At 64.9% G+C, this 16,824-nt stretch overlaps 1 protein-coding gene across 3 annotated transcripts in view; it reads left to right on the top strand.

Annotated features, from left to right (window-relative positions):
* Positions 1 to 16,063, top strand: part of ERI3 (ERI1 exoribonuclease family member 3) — a 240,124-nt gene extending 224,061 nt beyond the window's left edge. For all 3 annotated transcript variants that reach the window (XM_074962337.1, XM_074962336.1, XM_074962335.1), the window contains exon 8: positions 14,641 to 16,063. In XM_074962337.1, the coding sequence (XP_074818438.1) occupies positions 14,641 to 14,723 (83 nt within the window). In that variant the 3' untranslated portion in view covers positions 14,724 to 16,063. The remainder of the gene's footprint in view (positions 1 to 14,640) is intronic.
* Positions 16,064 to 16,824: the final 761 nt, after the last annotated feature.

A 16,824-nucleotide genomic window follows, 5' to 3' on the forward strand; every position in this document is an offset into this window, starting at 1 on the left:
AAAGGTGGCAAATTCAAACCCTCGGCTCATAGTGTGCCTGTGGAACTCACCGCTACAGGATGGCACTGAGGCCGAGAACTTAGTGAGATTCAAAGAGGGCCTGGATGTGGATCACAAGAACAAATGGAGGCGTTACTGTGGCAATGCTAAAAAAAAGCAGGGTTGGGAGGGATAATCACCTCCTGCTCCAGGGTTTAAGCCAGCCTCTAACTCATCGATCCCAGGTTGAGACCCAGATCGGCTCCCATCTGCCTGGTGCAGGGTTCTTACACCTTCCTCTGCAGCACGTGGGGTTGGCCAGTGTCAGAGACGGATACTAGGCTAGATGGACTCAAGTCCGGCGATTCCTAGGTATCCCCAGGTGGTTCGGCCTGGGCCTAGGGGTGGGAGGGGGGTGGTTCCCTGAGATGGGACAAACCCAGAGAGAGGGCAGCAAAGTAAAGCGATAGGAGCCTGTCCGAGTAACCCCGCGCTGACCCCATTCATACACACCACACAACAGCCCCTAAATCAATTGCATCTTATTATTACAATATCAATATACAATATTCCTACAATAACACCATTGATTTTCTCGTCAGAGGCTGCACCCACGGCTGCTTTAAAGAGGAGGGAGTTAATAGTGGCCTCATTAAAAATCTATAGATTGCCCCCTCCCCCAAAAAGAAAAAGCCGTTTATATTCATTAGGGCTATTGAATATAAAGTAATATGTTTGTGTAGGACATTGGAGTAATGTGATAATCCGTCCGTGTATCAGGGAGAAATCCACTTAGCTGCCCTGTCAGCTTGACAAGAAGAATGTGCCCATAAAGTCAGGAATACATTGAGGGAAAGAGCGAGGAAGAGCGTGCGTGCGTGTGTGTGCATGCGTGTGTGTGTGCGTATGTGGGTTGGGCACCAGGTGTGCGTGTGCGTGTGTACGTGCGTGTGCGTGTGTGGGGGGGTTGGGCACCAGGTGTGTGTGTGTGCACTTGTGTGTGCGTGCGTGTGCGTGTGTGGGGGGTTGGGCACCAGGTGTGCGTGTGTGCGTGTGTGTGTGTGCGTGTGTGGGTTGGACACCATGTGTGCGTGGCATCATCATGTTTGTACGTGTGCGCGTGTGAGTGTGTACATACATGTGTGTGTGGCACCAGGTCTGGGTGTGTGTATATATGGGTGTCTGGCACCAGCTGTGTGTGCGTACGTGTGGCACCAGGTGAGCCCGTGTGTACATACGTGTGTGAGGGGCCCAAGCCGTGGGTACGTGCAGGCACGGCCCCGGGCTGAGAGATGAGAAGCCGGCAGTCACAGCAGCGACAGTGCCGGGGCCTGGTTTACACCCGGGTGCGTCTGGAGTGAGTGCACCGGACTCAGAGGGGCAGACTTGGTTGCTTTGGGTGAAACAAGGCCTAGGGCCCGCTCAGTCCAGCCCATGCCCTGGGCCCAGGCTCAAGCAGGGCCTCGCCTTGTGCTGAGAGCTGGGCCCTGGGCCCAGGGTAGTTTCACCTTGGAGAAGGCCCAGCCCTGCCCCACGGGAGCCCTCTGATGGGTTCCCAGCCTCCGGGCTGTGGAGTCCCCAGGTGAACACTAGGGGGAGCCCCGGCGAGTGAGAACGGGATGGGTGGGACGTGGGGCCAGCGCAGGGGAAGCGGTGGGGGCGGGATACCCAGAACCTGGCTGGGGAAGGGAGCAGTTGCTGAGCCATGTGCCTGCTTCCTGCACAGACTGAGCCTGTGGGAAGATGGAGGTCGAGGGGTTTCCAGCCCTCCTCCCAGCATGCCCTGGGGCAGAGGCAGGGCTGGCGCACAGTGCAGGACCATAGGTTGCATGTGGCAGGGGCCCGGGCACACTCGTGTTTTGCAGAGTCCTCCCCAGACAGCCGGGGCTGGCTCAAGTGAACCGGCACCCACAATTCAGGACGGGTGGTGACAGAGTGCAGAGGGGTCAGAGAAGAGCCGTGGGAGTGATTCGAGGGTTAGAAAACCTGCCTTGAAGTGACAGATGCAAGGAGCTCAGTCTGTTCAATGTAACAAAGAGCCGGTTCAGGGCTGACTTGATCCCAGTCCACTTTGGAAGAAATATTTACTCAGGGGCTCTCCGGGCTAGCAGAAACACGGCTAACACGAGCCAGTGGCTGGGAGCTGAAGCCAGACAAATTCATACTGGGAATAAGGCGTTGGTTTTTAACAGTGAGGGTCATTAACCATGGGATGATTTCCCCAGGGTTGTGGTGGATTCTCTGTCCCGGGCTATGTTTAACACACCAGTGGCTGTTTCACTCCCAGACTTGCCCTAGGAGCTATTGTGGGGCAGGTCTCTGGCCTGTGCTACGCAGGAGGTCAGACTAACTCCCCACGAGGGTCCCTTCCGGCCTGGGGATTTGGGGATCAGTGACTCCTGTGCCGGGGAGGAGACGCCTGCGCTCCTCATGACAGCTTCCCAGCAGCCTCTCAGACGCAGGCAACGAGTGGCCCGGCAAGCTCTGCTCTGCGAGGCCCAGGCTGGAGTCCTGGCATACCAGGCTTTGCTTCCCCGCCTTGCCCCCAGGCCTGCAAAGCAGCGCGTGCCCCTAAGGGATGGGGCAGCCGAAGACATGCCTGGAGGAGAGCAGGTGAATGCGGAACCTGTGCCACTCTAGTAAACCCTGAACCTTTTCCACCGCGACCGCTACCAACCCCTCGCCTCCCCCAAATTAATAGGACAAGAAACTGTCAAAGGAATCCACAACCCCCACAAAAACCCTCCCCCAAGCAGAGATTTCCCGGGGATGGGAGACGAGCCAGACTCCATGGACCCACTAGGCACTTGGCAGAGCCGATCCATTAGACATGGAAGGTGCCCAGATCCTCCGGTGATGGGCATCAGCGCAGAGGCCTAAGAGCCGCCAGTATTTCTGCATTCAGGTTTAGGGGCATCAGGGTCCTGCTCTCAGGAGGTCTGTGTGCCTCACAGGCGTGTTCTCCCTACCCCTGTGAGAAGGGCTTGCCTGGCTGTAGAGTGCCCGCAGGTTAGTAATGGCACAGGGGGCATCACAACCTTCCCGGCAATGGCACCAGAGCGAGGGTGCAGAGTGGAGAGGGTTTCCAGGCTCTGGGTGGGATGCTGAAAGCCCCGGAAAGGGTCACAGCTGTTCTCTGGGTGCCCGCCCCACTTTGTCTGGGCACTCTGCTGCCTCCCCCTTCGGGGTGTGGTGTGCCCGTGGCTCTCCATGGCCGTCAGAGCGGCTGCCGGCCTGCGGGCTCACCCGAGGAGGGGGTGGCGCATAGAGAAAGCCGTCCCACCAGTGTGCTCCCAGGTTGTCGATGGCCATTTTTGGCACAGAAATGCCTTGCGCTGGGCACCGCCGGGCAGCCTTGGAGGATTCCGTAGCGCGGATAATTCCCCAACCAGCCTCTGACGGGCTTCTTTTAAAAGCCGCTCTGGTTTTTTTCCTTTGGAGTTTATGAAAATCTCCCGCTCTAATATCCCGAGAGCCAGCCTGTAATTGTGTTATTAAATCAATCGGAGCGGATTACATTGTAAAATCAATAGCCGGCTGTAATTGCATATTAGAAAGTTGGTCTGTTGTTGGGGAGGTTTTTTACATGGGTAATTGTCATACGCGTGTTTACCTTCGCGCTGGTTTGGAATCAGCCGAGCTAAATGACTTATGGCAGGCTTTGCGCTCCAGCGTGATCACAGGCTTGTGTTCTTAGGGGGCGGGGGGTACTGCTCAGGGGGGACCCGTCTCACGTCTGTGTCTCATGGATCTGCCCGAGCCCCAGCGGCCCGGAGAAAGGCCGCGGTGAAGCCACGGGCAGCCTCCCTCCGAGATCCAGGGACCTGGTGCTAAAGGAAGTTTTGGCTCTGGGTGGAATTTGCGGCATCTTTCTAAGAGGACGGAGCAGGGGTTCATAGAGCAGATCCCTGTGACCACTAGTCTGATCTGCATAACATGCTGGAGCATCATCCTTCGCTGCCGGGGGCTGCTGGGCAGGGCTGCCCATTCACCGTTCGTTAATGCACTCGTTAGCGATTTGGAAGTGAGGAAGTGCAGCATACAGGAAGTGCAGGGTTTTGGCTGGAGGCTTGCGCACAGGACGGGGGCCCTGACGAGGCGCCGCTGGCCATGCCATGGGGCCTGGGGTTTGGCTGCATGTCGTCCCAGTGGCATCCGTCTGCCCCAGCCCGAAGCGTGGCTCCAGCGCCGGAGCTCTGAGTGCCCTGGGTGTGTGTCTGCACCAGGGTGGGGCTCGGTCCTTGGGCAGGGAATAGCAGCTGGGTGTGTGTCTGCACCAGGGCCCTTGAGACAGTGCCAGGCACACGGCCGCAGCCTCCCCAGCAGATCTGCTCGACCAGCCCTAACTGGAGCGGGGAGTGAGGCCAGGCCTGTCCGCGGGGCACTGGGATTCCAGCCAGGCCAGATTGTCTCTCCTCCTGGTACCAGCGTGTTGAGCTGGCAGCTGGGAAGAGCTTAGCACGCAAGCCTGGTCTCCGGGCTAGCTCCCCTGGCGTTTTCCTTGTGTCCCTGGCTGGCTGGGCCTCCAGCATGTGATGTGGAGCGTGAGCCAGGCTCAGCAGCAGACGGCACTCCACAGTGGCTTCTCAAGGCTGGCATGAGCCGTTCCCTCCCAACGCCTGGCAGGTGCCTTGTGTGGGGCCGGGGGAGCGGCTGTCTGGGGCTCTCCGTGGGGCCTGGTGTACCCCCCTTTTCAGGGAGTAGTGGGCGTGTTTCCTGACCCAGGAACTGAACCTTAAGCTCGGATCAGGGGCACTGCACCAGGAGCAGTCAGTGTCGCGGCTTGGCCGGGGTGTGGGTAACGCTCCGTTGGACAAGGGAGCTTCTCCCGCTAGCTTGGGGCCCTCAGGTCGAGGGGGAGAGATGGCGAGGGCATCAGGCGGCCTGCGCTCCCAGCCCTCCCTGGTGTGCGCGTGGGACGAGAATAGGCTGTCGAGCTGTCCTGCGGCGACCCAGAAGCGCGGGTGCCAGCCTCCGAGCGGGCTGTGGGGAACCCGGGCACAACCCCCGCCGTGGCTGTGTGTTCTCTACTCGAACCCAGGACCGCGGGCGAACTCCTCCGGCGCTGTAACAGCCTCACCACGGCATCCCATGCAGTCCCCTTGCGGGTCCGACCTGTCCCACCACCCAGGGGAGCTGCCTTGGCGCCAGATGGGCCCTTACACCAGGGATCACAGCAGCATTCAGGTTCCTCCCCATCCCAAAGGACCCAACACCTGTCCCAGGTCCACAGGCCCTCCCTCAGGCCTAGGTACCAGGCCAGCCTGCTCTCTTCTTCATTTTCCTCTTGCCGTCTGGAGGGCATTTCCCTACCGCCTGCCTGTTCCATCCCCGCTCTGCCGAAGACCCTGGGGTCCAAACCGGTGCTACCTGCAACATGCACCACCGCTGTCCGTACTGCAAGGGGGAGCCCACCTCACGTCCAGGGGCAGGATCTGCCTCTCCGTTCCTGCCTGTACTCGGGAGACCAGGGTCTCCGCCTCAGGACATGCCTTATGGCCGCTGCCCTGGAACCGGCATTGGATCCTGGCCGGGGAACCCGCCCTGCGCATCAGCCTGTGCAAGTGAAGAGCACTCCCCCCACCGCGAAGCCTCCATCGGGCACCAGTGCCACGGACCCCGTGCTGGGGCCTGGCCACGGACCGAGGAAGCATGCGCATAAGCGTGGCAGTGAGTCTAAGAAGGATTCGGCCCCGGCCCCGATGGAGCCACATGTTCCGAGTCTCACCAGAGTGAGAAACGGTCACACCGATGGCCAGATCTGCCCATACCAGTCACGGATTCTGTGAGTCCACCAGCTGCGACTGCACCGGGTCCGGGAAACGGTCCCCAGACAGATGCAGTTCCCAGCACCAGCAGCGTCCAGCAGCCCTGTTGGCCCGTGGGAGACCTGGAAGCCCCCCGGGTCCCCATTGTTGTTTGCACTGGAGGGACTCCGGTCTCCACAGGCCCCAAGCCGATCCCCAAGTCGAAAGGACCTTTCCCGCGCTATGTTCCTGCTGCCCCCCGTTCCAGAGGGTCGAACGGCTCCACCACTTGGCGAGATTTCTGACTCCGATGCTACGGATCCGACACACTCCACCACTCCTGTTCCCAAAGCGTGACTCCCAGGAGGTTCCGGCAGCACCGGGCAGTTCCCCACCTTCTTACCCACGGAGTTGGTATCTGGCACCCTGGTCACAGGCTACACAACAGCGGGGTCAAACGGCGCTCGTGGCCCCAATATTCACCCTCGGAATGGTCCTGCTCGGTTGGGGGGACTCCCCCAGGTCACCACCACAACCCTCGTCGGGTAGGTGCTCCGACAATGCGCTTGATGGCGCATCGGTTAGTCCGACCCCGACGGATCCGGAGAATCATCCCTCATCTTCTCCAGGCGCAGCCCCTCTTCAGTCCCCTGCTCCCCACCGGAGGACTATCGCCAGTGCCAAGAATTGCTGCGGAGAACGGAGAGTGTGCACAGGAGCATGCAGGCACCGAGTGTGTGTGTGTGTGTGCGCACGCTGGGTACGTGTGCGTGTAAGCGTGTGTGTGCACGCCCTGGCGTGTGACACTCGTGCGTCGCTGTGAAATGCAGGGGCCGTGCACTGTGCCAGCAGCCGCCTGATGGATTAATCCTTCCCCCAGCTTCTTCACGCCTCGCCAGGTGTGGTGTAAGTAACCACGCTTCTCCCTCAGCCTCGGCACGGCCGCCCGACTGCCTTCCACCCCCGGGCACAGAGCTCGGCTGCCGGCCGACCCCACTGCCGAGAAAGGCCCGCCCCTGCGCCCCTCTGGCTGAGGTCATCATGCTGACGTCAGAGCGGGGGACACTTCCCAGAACCCCAGCCTGACTTGGACGTGGTTTGACCCAATTGGAGAGCAGCATGCAGATGCGGTCGAGCCGATGCTTTGATGATTGGCTGAGCTGCCTGTGATGTCACAGTCTCCCCTCTGAACAAGGCGCCTGGATGCTGGTTTCTGCGTTTTTCCCGATATTCCGTTTTTCTCGCCTTTCTAAGCCGTCTCCGGAGGAATAACGAGGAGCTTGGCTCAGGCCACCTCTCCAGCCACCGCTGGGCCCCCAGCCGCCTCGTTATCCCCGGGATACAGGGGGAATTGAGGCACTGCCGCGCCCTGTGGCAGAGCCGGGAATGGACCCAGGTCTCTGGTCCCAGCCCCGCCTCGCTCATTTCTAAGCGGGGACCCTTCTCTCATTGCGGGGTTCGGCGCTCTGTGAAACGCAGCAGGGAAACTGGCCGATAACAGCGCTTTGTGTACCTGGGGATCTGAGCGTGCTCGGCAGACATCCTGGGGGGTTCTATGTCCTCAGCCCCAGGGTACACACGGGGAAACCGAGGCACAGAGCGGTGGCTATGCGGAGCCAGGCATACAGCCCAGAATTCATTCACAGCTGTTACAGCCTGAAGAAACCCCTGTGGCCATTTGGTCATTTTAGCCTGCGTAGTCCAGGCTAGAGCCCATCCCGCATGGCTGTGCCCGGCCCATCCAGCTAGAGCAGAGCCTGTGGAAAGAGACGGCTAAATCCTGGCCCAGCGGCCTTGGTTGACCCACTCGGTGACATTCCTCCCAGAAGAACAGGCATGCCATGCCGTCACTGCCTTTCTGCCCTTTGCATTTGCTTGCCCCCCCACACCTCGGAGCTGGGGGGGAGGCATCCCTGGCACACCTGGCGCTGATCCCAGGGAGTGGAAAGGGGACAGGGCAGCTTCCACCTGGCTCCTGGGGAAGGGATCTCTTCCTCCAGCTCCATCTTCGGGGTGTCGCTGGTAACCAGAGGGAGGCAGCTGGCTGATGGTGGCCTGTCCCTGTGAAAGGGACAGGAGTAGGGGCTAGTGGTTAGAGCAGGGTACCTGGTTTCCAGTCCCGGTGCTGCAGTGGATTTGCTGTTTGACTGGTGCTCTCTGTGGGCCGGGGCTCCGGCCCGGCCCTGGGGAGGGGGAGCGTGAAGGGAATGGCTGTAAAGCGCAGGGCGCCTGTACTCCGTGATTCCCCAGCAGCGAGGGGGTGCGAGCCTTCCGCTGGGCTGGGGGTGGTCCCGGTGCAGCCCTGTCTGTGAGCCACCAAATGACCATTGGGTTTATTTCTTCCAAGGGGGCAAGTTCTCCCCGTGTTCCTTAGGTAAGAGCGATTGGCAAAGGCCTCGACTCCCCTGTGCACACACACCCCTGTCCTGTCCTCTCCCGGCTGAGCCAGACCGTGGGAAAGGGGTGAGACGGGGCGAGCGGCGGGTCTGTTACAGAGCCGTGCTGGCGGCTGGGCTCCTGGGCAGGAGAGTCGTACTCACTGCTAGCGTTTTGGGGGTGTAACCCCCTCCTTCAGCTTGAACGGACCAACATTTCCTGCACCCGGGTGCAGGGCGGGACCATCCTGCTAGGTCAGAGCTGAGCCTCCCACCCAGCGCCCGCAGGCTGTCCAGGGAGCTTTGGGTGCTGGCCCCATGCCCTGGGGGGAAGCTGCAGGGCACGGAGCAGGAGCCCGGCTCTCTCCAGGTGGGGGGCTCCACATGGGGTCAGCATGGCGGGGGCCAGGCTGGGGGTGTTGGAAGCTCAGGAGAAAGGAATCGTGGAGCAGAGCAGTCCTGGAAACCCCTGCCCCAGATCCCCCAGGGCGGACATGGGGTAGAGACTGGCACTGGCAGATGGAGGGTACAGAAAACCCGATCTTTCCGTATGGTCTGTGGGAGGCTCATCATGGGAACCCTTCACCCCCCCATAAACCCCTCACTTGGGACAGAAGCTGTCTGAATTCCCAGCACAGACAGGCTGCCCGTCTGCCTGAGTCCTTCTGCAGTGCCCATCCCCATAGCATCGAGCCTCCATGCCATGCCCTGCTTGGCCTGCACCCATGGATGGGCGGAGGGGAGTTGGCTCAGTCCCAGCAAGAGGGAGAAGTGGGTGAATGTGGGGGAGGGGGAAGGACCTGAATCCTAGAGGGGGGTGTAGGGCTGTGTTTGGGGGAGGGGCGCCAGGCTCCAGTCCCCCCGTCAGTCGTGCCAGGCATTCCTGGCTGTGCAGAGGCTGGGGGGATGGGTTGGCCATTCAGGATGAGCTTGGGGCCGGGTGTTGGAGCAGGACTGGCTGCCCCGGGCTGGGCTGGGCTGGGCTGGGCGGGGCTGGTGGGTTTCCTGGTGGCGCGTCCCAGCTCGTGTCGTTCCAGGGGTGGCACCACTCGCGTCGCCGGGCGGCCGTGTCTGACCTAAGCAGAGGCCCTGGGGCTCCAGCTGGGCAGATCCAGCCAGGTGGGGGGCGCGAAACGATCCCGCAGAGCAGTTCGGTGCCCGGGAAGGAGCCCAGCTGGCCAGGGAGTCACTGTGCAATCGCACTGCCGCACAGAGCCCTGCATCCCTGGCCCTCGCTCCCCGGCCGGGCCAGGCAAGGACTCTGCAGCTGGGAAGGGGGGCCTTGAGGGCGTGATGGGGTGCAGGGGGCTCTCCCCGGCTCCGGGCAGGCAGGGTTGTCCCAGTGGCGTTGGTGGGCACCCAGAGCACCCAGAGCTCACACCCCATGCTGCACAGCTCCCCATAGCTCCAGCACCCCCAGACGCACGTCCCAGGGTGCGCAGCCAGGGCAGCTCTGTCCTTCTGGAGCCAGTCCCCCCCCAGCACCCAAAGGGTTAAGCAGAGCCCCGGTGGGTTAGCGGGGAGATCCAAGCCTCTTCTCATTGCTACGTGGCTGTCGGTGGCACTGGGCAGCAGCGGGCAGGGCTCTGCCTGGTCCCGGCACACAGCACTCTGTCACCAGCCCGCCTGCTGTCTCCGAGACAGTGAAATATGGGCACAATTAGCCCGGATACAGTTCAATTATGATAAACAGCGTTTGCACCCTTTAAGCCGTGATTAAAAGGCCTCCTCCCATTGATAGAGAGACCTAATTTCACATTATTATCGCTCCAGCTTGGTTATAAAGCACTCCCTGGATTTACCCTCCCGAGATGAATGTGGAGGCTTCTTTATCATTTACACATCAGTAATGATGCGGCTTTCCCTCGCCCAGAACATCCATCCGCGGTGCCGAGGTGGGGGCTATGCCCCCCCTCGCCCCCCGCCGGCATGGCACGCTCTCCCCACGGCAGCCGGGCTCCGCTGCCGCACGCAAGTGGGCAAAGTCACCCTTACGGTAACAGCTTGATAAATGGCCGGGCGGTAATGAAATGGAGACATCAAGGCGTGGGGCGAGGAAGAGAGAGTGGTAATCAGAGGGAGTGGAGCTGTCCCGAATCGGAGGGGAGCGGGAAGAAGGATCGCCTCTCTGCTGTGTGCTGTCAAGGGAGAAATTACACATTTACTCTTGCTTTTTCTTAAGGAGACGGCCCCCATAGATCAAAACATGGATTTACAAGCCAATTTTCAACATGAAATATAGACACCAGGAATCAATTTAAGCCCGGCTTCTATTTTAGCAAACGGTGCCTGCGTTTAGTCCCAGGTAAATAACACAAGCAGGCACCATTCCTCCCGCCTCGCCACCCGCAGCCTCTCTGCTCCAGCACCACCGCAGCTCCCCAGTGCCAACCCCACCGCCGGCAACGGGCAGCACCGTCCTCGCCAGCCCAGCCCTGCTCCAGAGCACACCGCCTCCCCGGAGCTGGGGCTTGCTGTCAAGTGCCGGGGCAAGGAGCTCTTTGGGGGAAGGCTTCGGCCCTGCCTGCTTCCCCCGGCCCTTGACATGAGAGCCAGCTCCTGCAAGGGAAAGTGGCGTTGGCCAGCAGGACTCCTGGCCACAAGCAGGTCAGAGGATCGGATGCTTGGGCTGGATAATTGAATCTTGGTCTCTACGTGAGCTAAGCTTGGGGACACCAGCACTTGGGCTGGTTCTTTGTCCGAGGACAGCACGTGGAGGTCCCCACTGAGATCAGGGCCCTGCTGGGGTGGGGAGGTCCCCAGTGAGATCAGACAGCCCCGGCCCTAATGAGCTCCCAGCCACATAGACCGAAGAGATGAAGGGCGGGAGGGAAGGGACGGGGCCGAGGCCGGTGCAGGAATCTGGCCTGTGCAGCATGCAGTCACAGCTGGCCAGGTGAGCTGTGGGAACAGGGTGCCGTCCTGTCCGGGGACAAGGGTCCAGCTCCCAGACCGGCTGGGCCCCTGGGTCCAAGGCAGCGAGCCCCGGGGCCGCCACTGCCACTGGGTTAGGGAGGGAAGCAGAGTCTGGGGAAATCGGCAGGTCTCAGGACGGCAGCATGGTCGCATCGGGCTCTGCATGTGCAGATGGAGCGCCCCGCGCTGGGGGCAAACACTGGGCCCGGGCCCTGGCCCAGGGCGGGTCGTAGGACCCGTGGAGAACGGGGGTGGGACGGCGGGGAGCCCAGGGGTGGTTGGCGCTGGGGAGTGATCGGGGGTGGTTGGCGCTGGGCAGCAATTGGGGCCACACGGCAGGGCTGGGGTTACCCCTAACCCTTGGGAGAGGATCGAGGGCTGTGGGGGGGGCCAGGGGCTCAGAGCGCGGCCACTGGGCGGTGTGAAGGCATCGTGGGGGGGGGGGCATGAATGTGACACGAGCCTCCCAGGCGCGGATGGGGCCACAGGTGCAGAATGGCAGCTGCTCTCTAGGGACGCCCGCTGACTGGTCTGTGGGCCCGCGGGGTGGGTGGGCACCGTCCCTCCCTCCCAGAGGCGACACGTGCTGGGACGTGGCTCTGGGGGCTGCGCTCGGCGTCCGCCACCTCCTCTCCCATCACGGCTGCTGCTTCCCTGGACAGGGCCCTGCCCGACCCCACTTGCTGGCACGTCGGTCCAGGGCTTGGCCGTCGTCTTTCCCCAGAGCCCTGCCCCCCGCAGCCCTCCTGGCAGGAGAGGGTCTGGCCAGGCCCTGCAAGACCTGCCTCTGGGGGCACTTGCTGGGGACCCAGGCCCAGATCCTCAGAGGGTTCAGGCACCGAACCAGCCCTGAGTTCAGTGGGCGTTAGGGGCCCACGTACCTTGGAGGGTCTGTGCCCTCGTCCTGTCTGCGACTGCCTCTGTGGCTCAACTGGCACGTCCACACGCAGTGCCCCCTGCTGCCGGCTGCATGCGCCCAGCGCTGGCTGCCAGGCTGGCCTGCAGGCAGCGCTGGGCACGTCGACACGCGGCGCCCCCTGCTGCCGGCTGCATGCGCCCAGCGCTGGCTGCCAGGCTGGCCTGCAGGCAGCGCTGGGCACGTCGACACGCGGCGCCCCCTGCTGCCGGCTGCGTGCGCCCAGCGCTGGCTGCCGGACGGGCCTGCAGGGGGCGTGTGGCACGTCGACACGCGGCGCCCCCTGCTGCCGGCTGCGTGCGCCCAGCGCTGGCTGCCGGACGGGCCTGCAGGGGGCGTGTGGCACGTCGACACGCAGCGCCCCCTGCTGCCGGCTGCGTGCGCCCAGCGCTGGCTGCCAGGCTGGCCTGCAGGGGGCGTGTGGCACGTCGACACGCGGCGCCCCCTGCTGCCGGCTGCGTGCGCCCAGCGCTGGCTGCCGGACGGGCCTGCAGGGGGCGTGTGGCACGTCGACACGCAGCGCCCCCTGCTGCCGGCTGCGTGCGCCCAGCGCTGGCTGCCAGGCTGGCCTGCAGGGGGCGTGTGGCACGTCGACACGCGGCGCCCCCTGCTGCCGGCTGCGTGCGCCCAGCGCTGGCTGCCGGACGGGCCTGCAGGGGGCGTGTGGCACGTCGACACGCGGCGCCCCCTGCTGCTGGCTGCGGGACTGGCTGGCCCCGGGGGGGGGGGTGGCACGTGACACACGGCGCCCCCTGCTGCTGGCTGCGGGACTGGCCGGCCCCGGGTGTGTGGGGGGGGGGCGTGGCACGTGACACGCGGCGCCCCCTGCTGCTGGCTGCGGGACTGGCTGGCCCCGGGGGGGGGAGGGGGTGTGGCACGTGACACACGGCGCCCCCTGCTGCTGGCTGCGGGACTGGCCGGCCCCGGGTGCGGGGGGGGGGGGGGCGTGGCACGTGACACACGGCGCCCCCTGCTGCTGGCTGCGGGACTGGGCTGCAGGGGGCACGGGGCGGCGTGTGTGCCCCGGCGGGTCGCCTGGCAGGCTGCCGAGTCGCAGCGCGCTCCCCCCCGGAATGCCGATTTCCGGCCCGGGCCCAGCTGAGTAGGACGAGGCCCAGCTGGGCCCCAGCGGCCAGGATGTGAGCCCGGCGGAAGCCGCTCCGGACGGGGCCTCCAGCAGCCGGCCAGGGTCGCAGGGCAGGGCGCTGGCGAGCTGGGCCCGGCGAGCTGGGGGGCGGGGTGGGGGGTGTTACAGGGAAACTAACTCAAAGGGGACAGGGCCCGTAAAGGGCTGGGACAGCGGGCGCCGACCTGGGCCGGGGGGCAGGACAAGGCAGGAGCAGCCCCAGGGAGACCCGCTGGAGTCCCCCAGGAGGCCCTGGAGCGAGGGGCTGAGTCAGGGGGGCTGGCAGAGCCAAGCTGCGTTGCTCGGCCTGGGGACGGTGCCGGGGGACTCGCTCCCTGCCCGTGAGTGTGACGGGGGAGGCCCCGGGACGGTGCAGGCGTTGGGCTGGGGGCACCGTGGGACAGAGGCTGCCGTGGAATTCCCCCATGGGGGAGGCAGGGCAATCCCCGGACCGGTCATGCTGGGGGGAGGGGGGGGCTGGGGAATCAGCCCCCGGAAGGAGCCGAGCTCCCACATGTGACCCGGCCCCGGGGGAGTGGGCAGGGAAGGAGCCTGCTCCCAGACGGGATGAGAGGGCAGAGCCTGCCGGTGTGCAGCTGGCACAGGGCTCTTGTGGGGTCACTGGTGCCAAGCTGCTCCCAGGATGTCATTGTCACAGGGCCAGGCCCCGGGGGTCGTGATCGTAGGGCCGGGCCAGGGGGGGTCGTGATCGTAGGGCCGGGCCGGGGGGGTTGTTACTGTAGGGCCGGGCCAGGGGGGGTCGTGATCGTAGGGCCGGGCCGGGGGGGTTGATACTATAGGGCCGGGCCAGGGGGGGTCGTGATCGTAGGGCCGGGCCGGGGGGGTTGTTACTGTAGGGCCGGGCCAGGGGTCGTGATCGTAGGGCTGGGCCGGGGGGGGTCGTGATCGTAGGGCCGGGCCAGGGGGGGTCGTGATCGTAGGGCCGGGCCGGGGGGGTTGTTACTGTAGGGCCGGGCCAGGGGGGGTCGTGATCGTAGGGCCGGGCCAGGGGGGGGTCGTGATCGTAGGGCCGGGCCAGGGGGGGTCGTGATCGTAGGGCCGGGCCGGGGGGGTTGTTACTGTAGGGCCGGGCCAGGGGTCGTGATCGTAGGGCTGCAGGTGGGGCAGGGTTAATCGGTGGCTTTTTTTATAGGCGTTTACTCTGGAGCGTAACGACCTCACCTGCGCCTCTGGCGCCCTGTGGCCTTCCCTGTCTCCTGGGAGCTGCCCTAGGCTGCTGGGCAGCCGTGGGGGTCGTTTGCACTGCCCAGGCAGGCCGTGGGTCCCGTTAGCCGTTACCCCATGGGGGAGCCAACAAGCACACCCCCTACCCGGCAGCGGGCCAGCATCCCTGCCTGCCACACCCCTCGGCGAGGGGCGTCCCCACCGTCGACCCCAGCCAGCCGCTCACCGGCTGGGTACGCCCGCGGGCCGCGTTCCTCACCCCCCGGCGCTGCTGGGCCCCCGTGCCGATGGCGGGGCTGGCTCGGGCCCTTTGCGAGGGGCTCTGCCGTCCCGGGGTCAGGCGTCCTGCCTCGGCCCCGGGGGCCGGCCCTCACCCCGGCCCTGCTCTCTCCGCAGATGACTGTAAGAACATCGCTAACATCATGAAGACGCTGGCCCATAGAGGCTTCATCTTCAAGCAGACCTCCAAACCCTTTTGATCGGCGGGGCGGGCCGGACAGGGCTGCATGCGGCCGGCTCCTCCGCTGCGGGAGGACGGGCGAGAGCATTCGAACGGCAACCGAGGACAGGCGACGCCACACCCAGCTCCGCCGCTCCGCCGGTAGAGATTGTACATATGGAAAGGAAAATCTCTGTGTAGACCCGACGTGGACCCCCTGTCTGGGCTGCTCCGGCCATCGCCCGCCATGCCCCCGGAGCCGCCCACGGCGCTTGCACCACCTGGTTAGAGCTGTAGTTCCTTCTTCTTTCTGTGCCCCTGGTTTCCGTTGCCCCCTCGTGCCCCCCGGCCATGGGTCGCCCTCTTTCTTTTCTGTGTTTGTTTCCCTGTCGCCAGGCCCTGCCGGGCGCTGCCGGGCGACCCGTCGGCACTGCGCGGCAGCTCCAGCCTGACATGGCCACAGGAGCCGCGCCCCCCGCCCTGCCCCTCCCAGCCCGCTCCTCGCCCCTTTGCAGTGAACACTAACCCCGATCCCGCTGTGTGTCCCCGCAACCCGGCTTTCTGCTCCAGCTCAAGTGCCTGTATTCTCTGCCCGCCGGCTCGCCAGCCAGGGCTCCGGGCAGGGGGCGGGCGGCGGCAGGCAGCCTGGCCCTTCCGCTCGTGTCTCTCCCAGGGGGCAGGAGGGGGGCTCCTGCCCGCCCCCCTCCCCCCCGGCCAAAGCGGTTCCAGCTCCTGGGGGCACCAGGTCCATTGCTGGCAGTGGACGCACCAGCGAGTGCTGGCACAGAACGACGGTCATTCCTCTGCCCCCCAGCCCCACCGCTCCAGGCACGGGGTCCGTCCGCTGAGTGAGGGCCCCCTCCCCTGCCCAGCTCGCCTGCCCCATTCCCCGCGGGCCGGGCTCTGCCCCTCGCAGGCTCCCTGCCAGGCTCAGCAGCAGCTGGCTTGTTGCCTCTTCCCCTCCGACCGGGGGGACTTGGGCCCGTCCATCCAGGTGGGTTTGGGGGCAGGCGTGGGGCAGGCCGAGAGGCCGTCCCCCGCGGCCCCCAGGCTCCGTGACAGCAGGGCCATGGAGGTCCTGCGGCTCAGCCAGGACGCCAGATCCCTGCTGAGCCGAGGCCTCGCCTGGCGCTGGCCCGTGGTGATGCTCCGGTGGCCCCGTGACCCGCCATCGCCCGGGCTCCCTCCCGCCCCGCAGCCAGGGCTGAGCCGGCTCGGTCACCAGAAAGAAAATACAGGCACTGAACGTAGCGGTAAACAACTGCATGGTGTGTGGTGTCCAGCTCAACCAGCCGATAACGCAAACCCACCATCCCCATCGTCTAGTTATCCCGATCCTTGCTGTAAATGTGCCACATGAATAAAGTTTGGGGAAAAAGGTGCTCGTGCGCGTGTGTGTGTGTGTGCGGGGGCCAGGGGCTGTGGGGCATGGCAGGTGGGGGGTGCATGCAGGGGCCTGGGACTTGGGGGGAGGGGGCGAGAAGGGGCTGTGGGGCAGGGCAGGAGAGGGTGCATGCAGGGGATGGGGGAGTTGTGGGCTGCCCCAGTGCTGCGGGAGGGAGCTAAGCCCCCCCGGTCTGCGAGGGGCTGGGGCCCGGAGGTGGTGGAGAGGCCCCCCAAGCAGGTCCCTGGCCCCCGAGAGGGCAGGGCCGGGGCAGAGGCGTTACAGCCGGCTCTGAGCCCGCTGCAGGCCGGCGGCTGCTGGGTGCGGCTGGTTCCCGCCCCGCGAGTGGCTCAGGCTGGCTGGGCTGGCAGAGGGGCCACCCTGGCCCAGTGAGCGCCGAGCTCGGCCCCGCTAACGGCTGCACCCCAATGTCACCGGCACCCCCAGAGCCGGGCCGGCACCCCGGGCCCTCTGGAGTCTCAGCCCCGGGGCGCAAAGTGCTCCTGTCCCGCTGGGGTGGGGGCCCACAGTGCGAGGCCTCCTGGGTGGGGCCGGGCAGCCACGTGCCCTGGGACAAGCCCACGACTGGCAGCGCTCACGCCCGCTGGGGGGACAAGTCCCTTGAGGTGAGCTCACCCCGCCCCTGCCGGCTCTGCCAGCCTCAGCCCTGCAGCCCCCCCACCCCTTCGCAGGGGGGAAGGGGCCCATCTCCCCCTCCCCCACCCACAGAGCCCTGCAGCCCACAAGCCCCTGGGCT

Source organism: Natator depressus, chromosome 8 (assembly GCF_965152275.1).
Source record: "Natator depressus isolate rNatDep1 chromosome 8, rNatDep2.hap1, whole genome shotgun sequence".
Classification (NCBI taxonomy): domain Eukaryota; kingdom Metazoa; phylum Chordata; order Testudines; family Cheloniidae; genus Natator; species Natator depressus.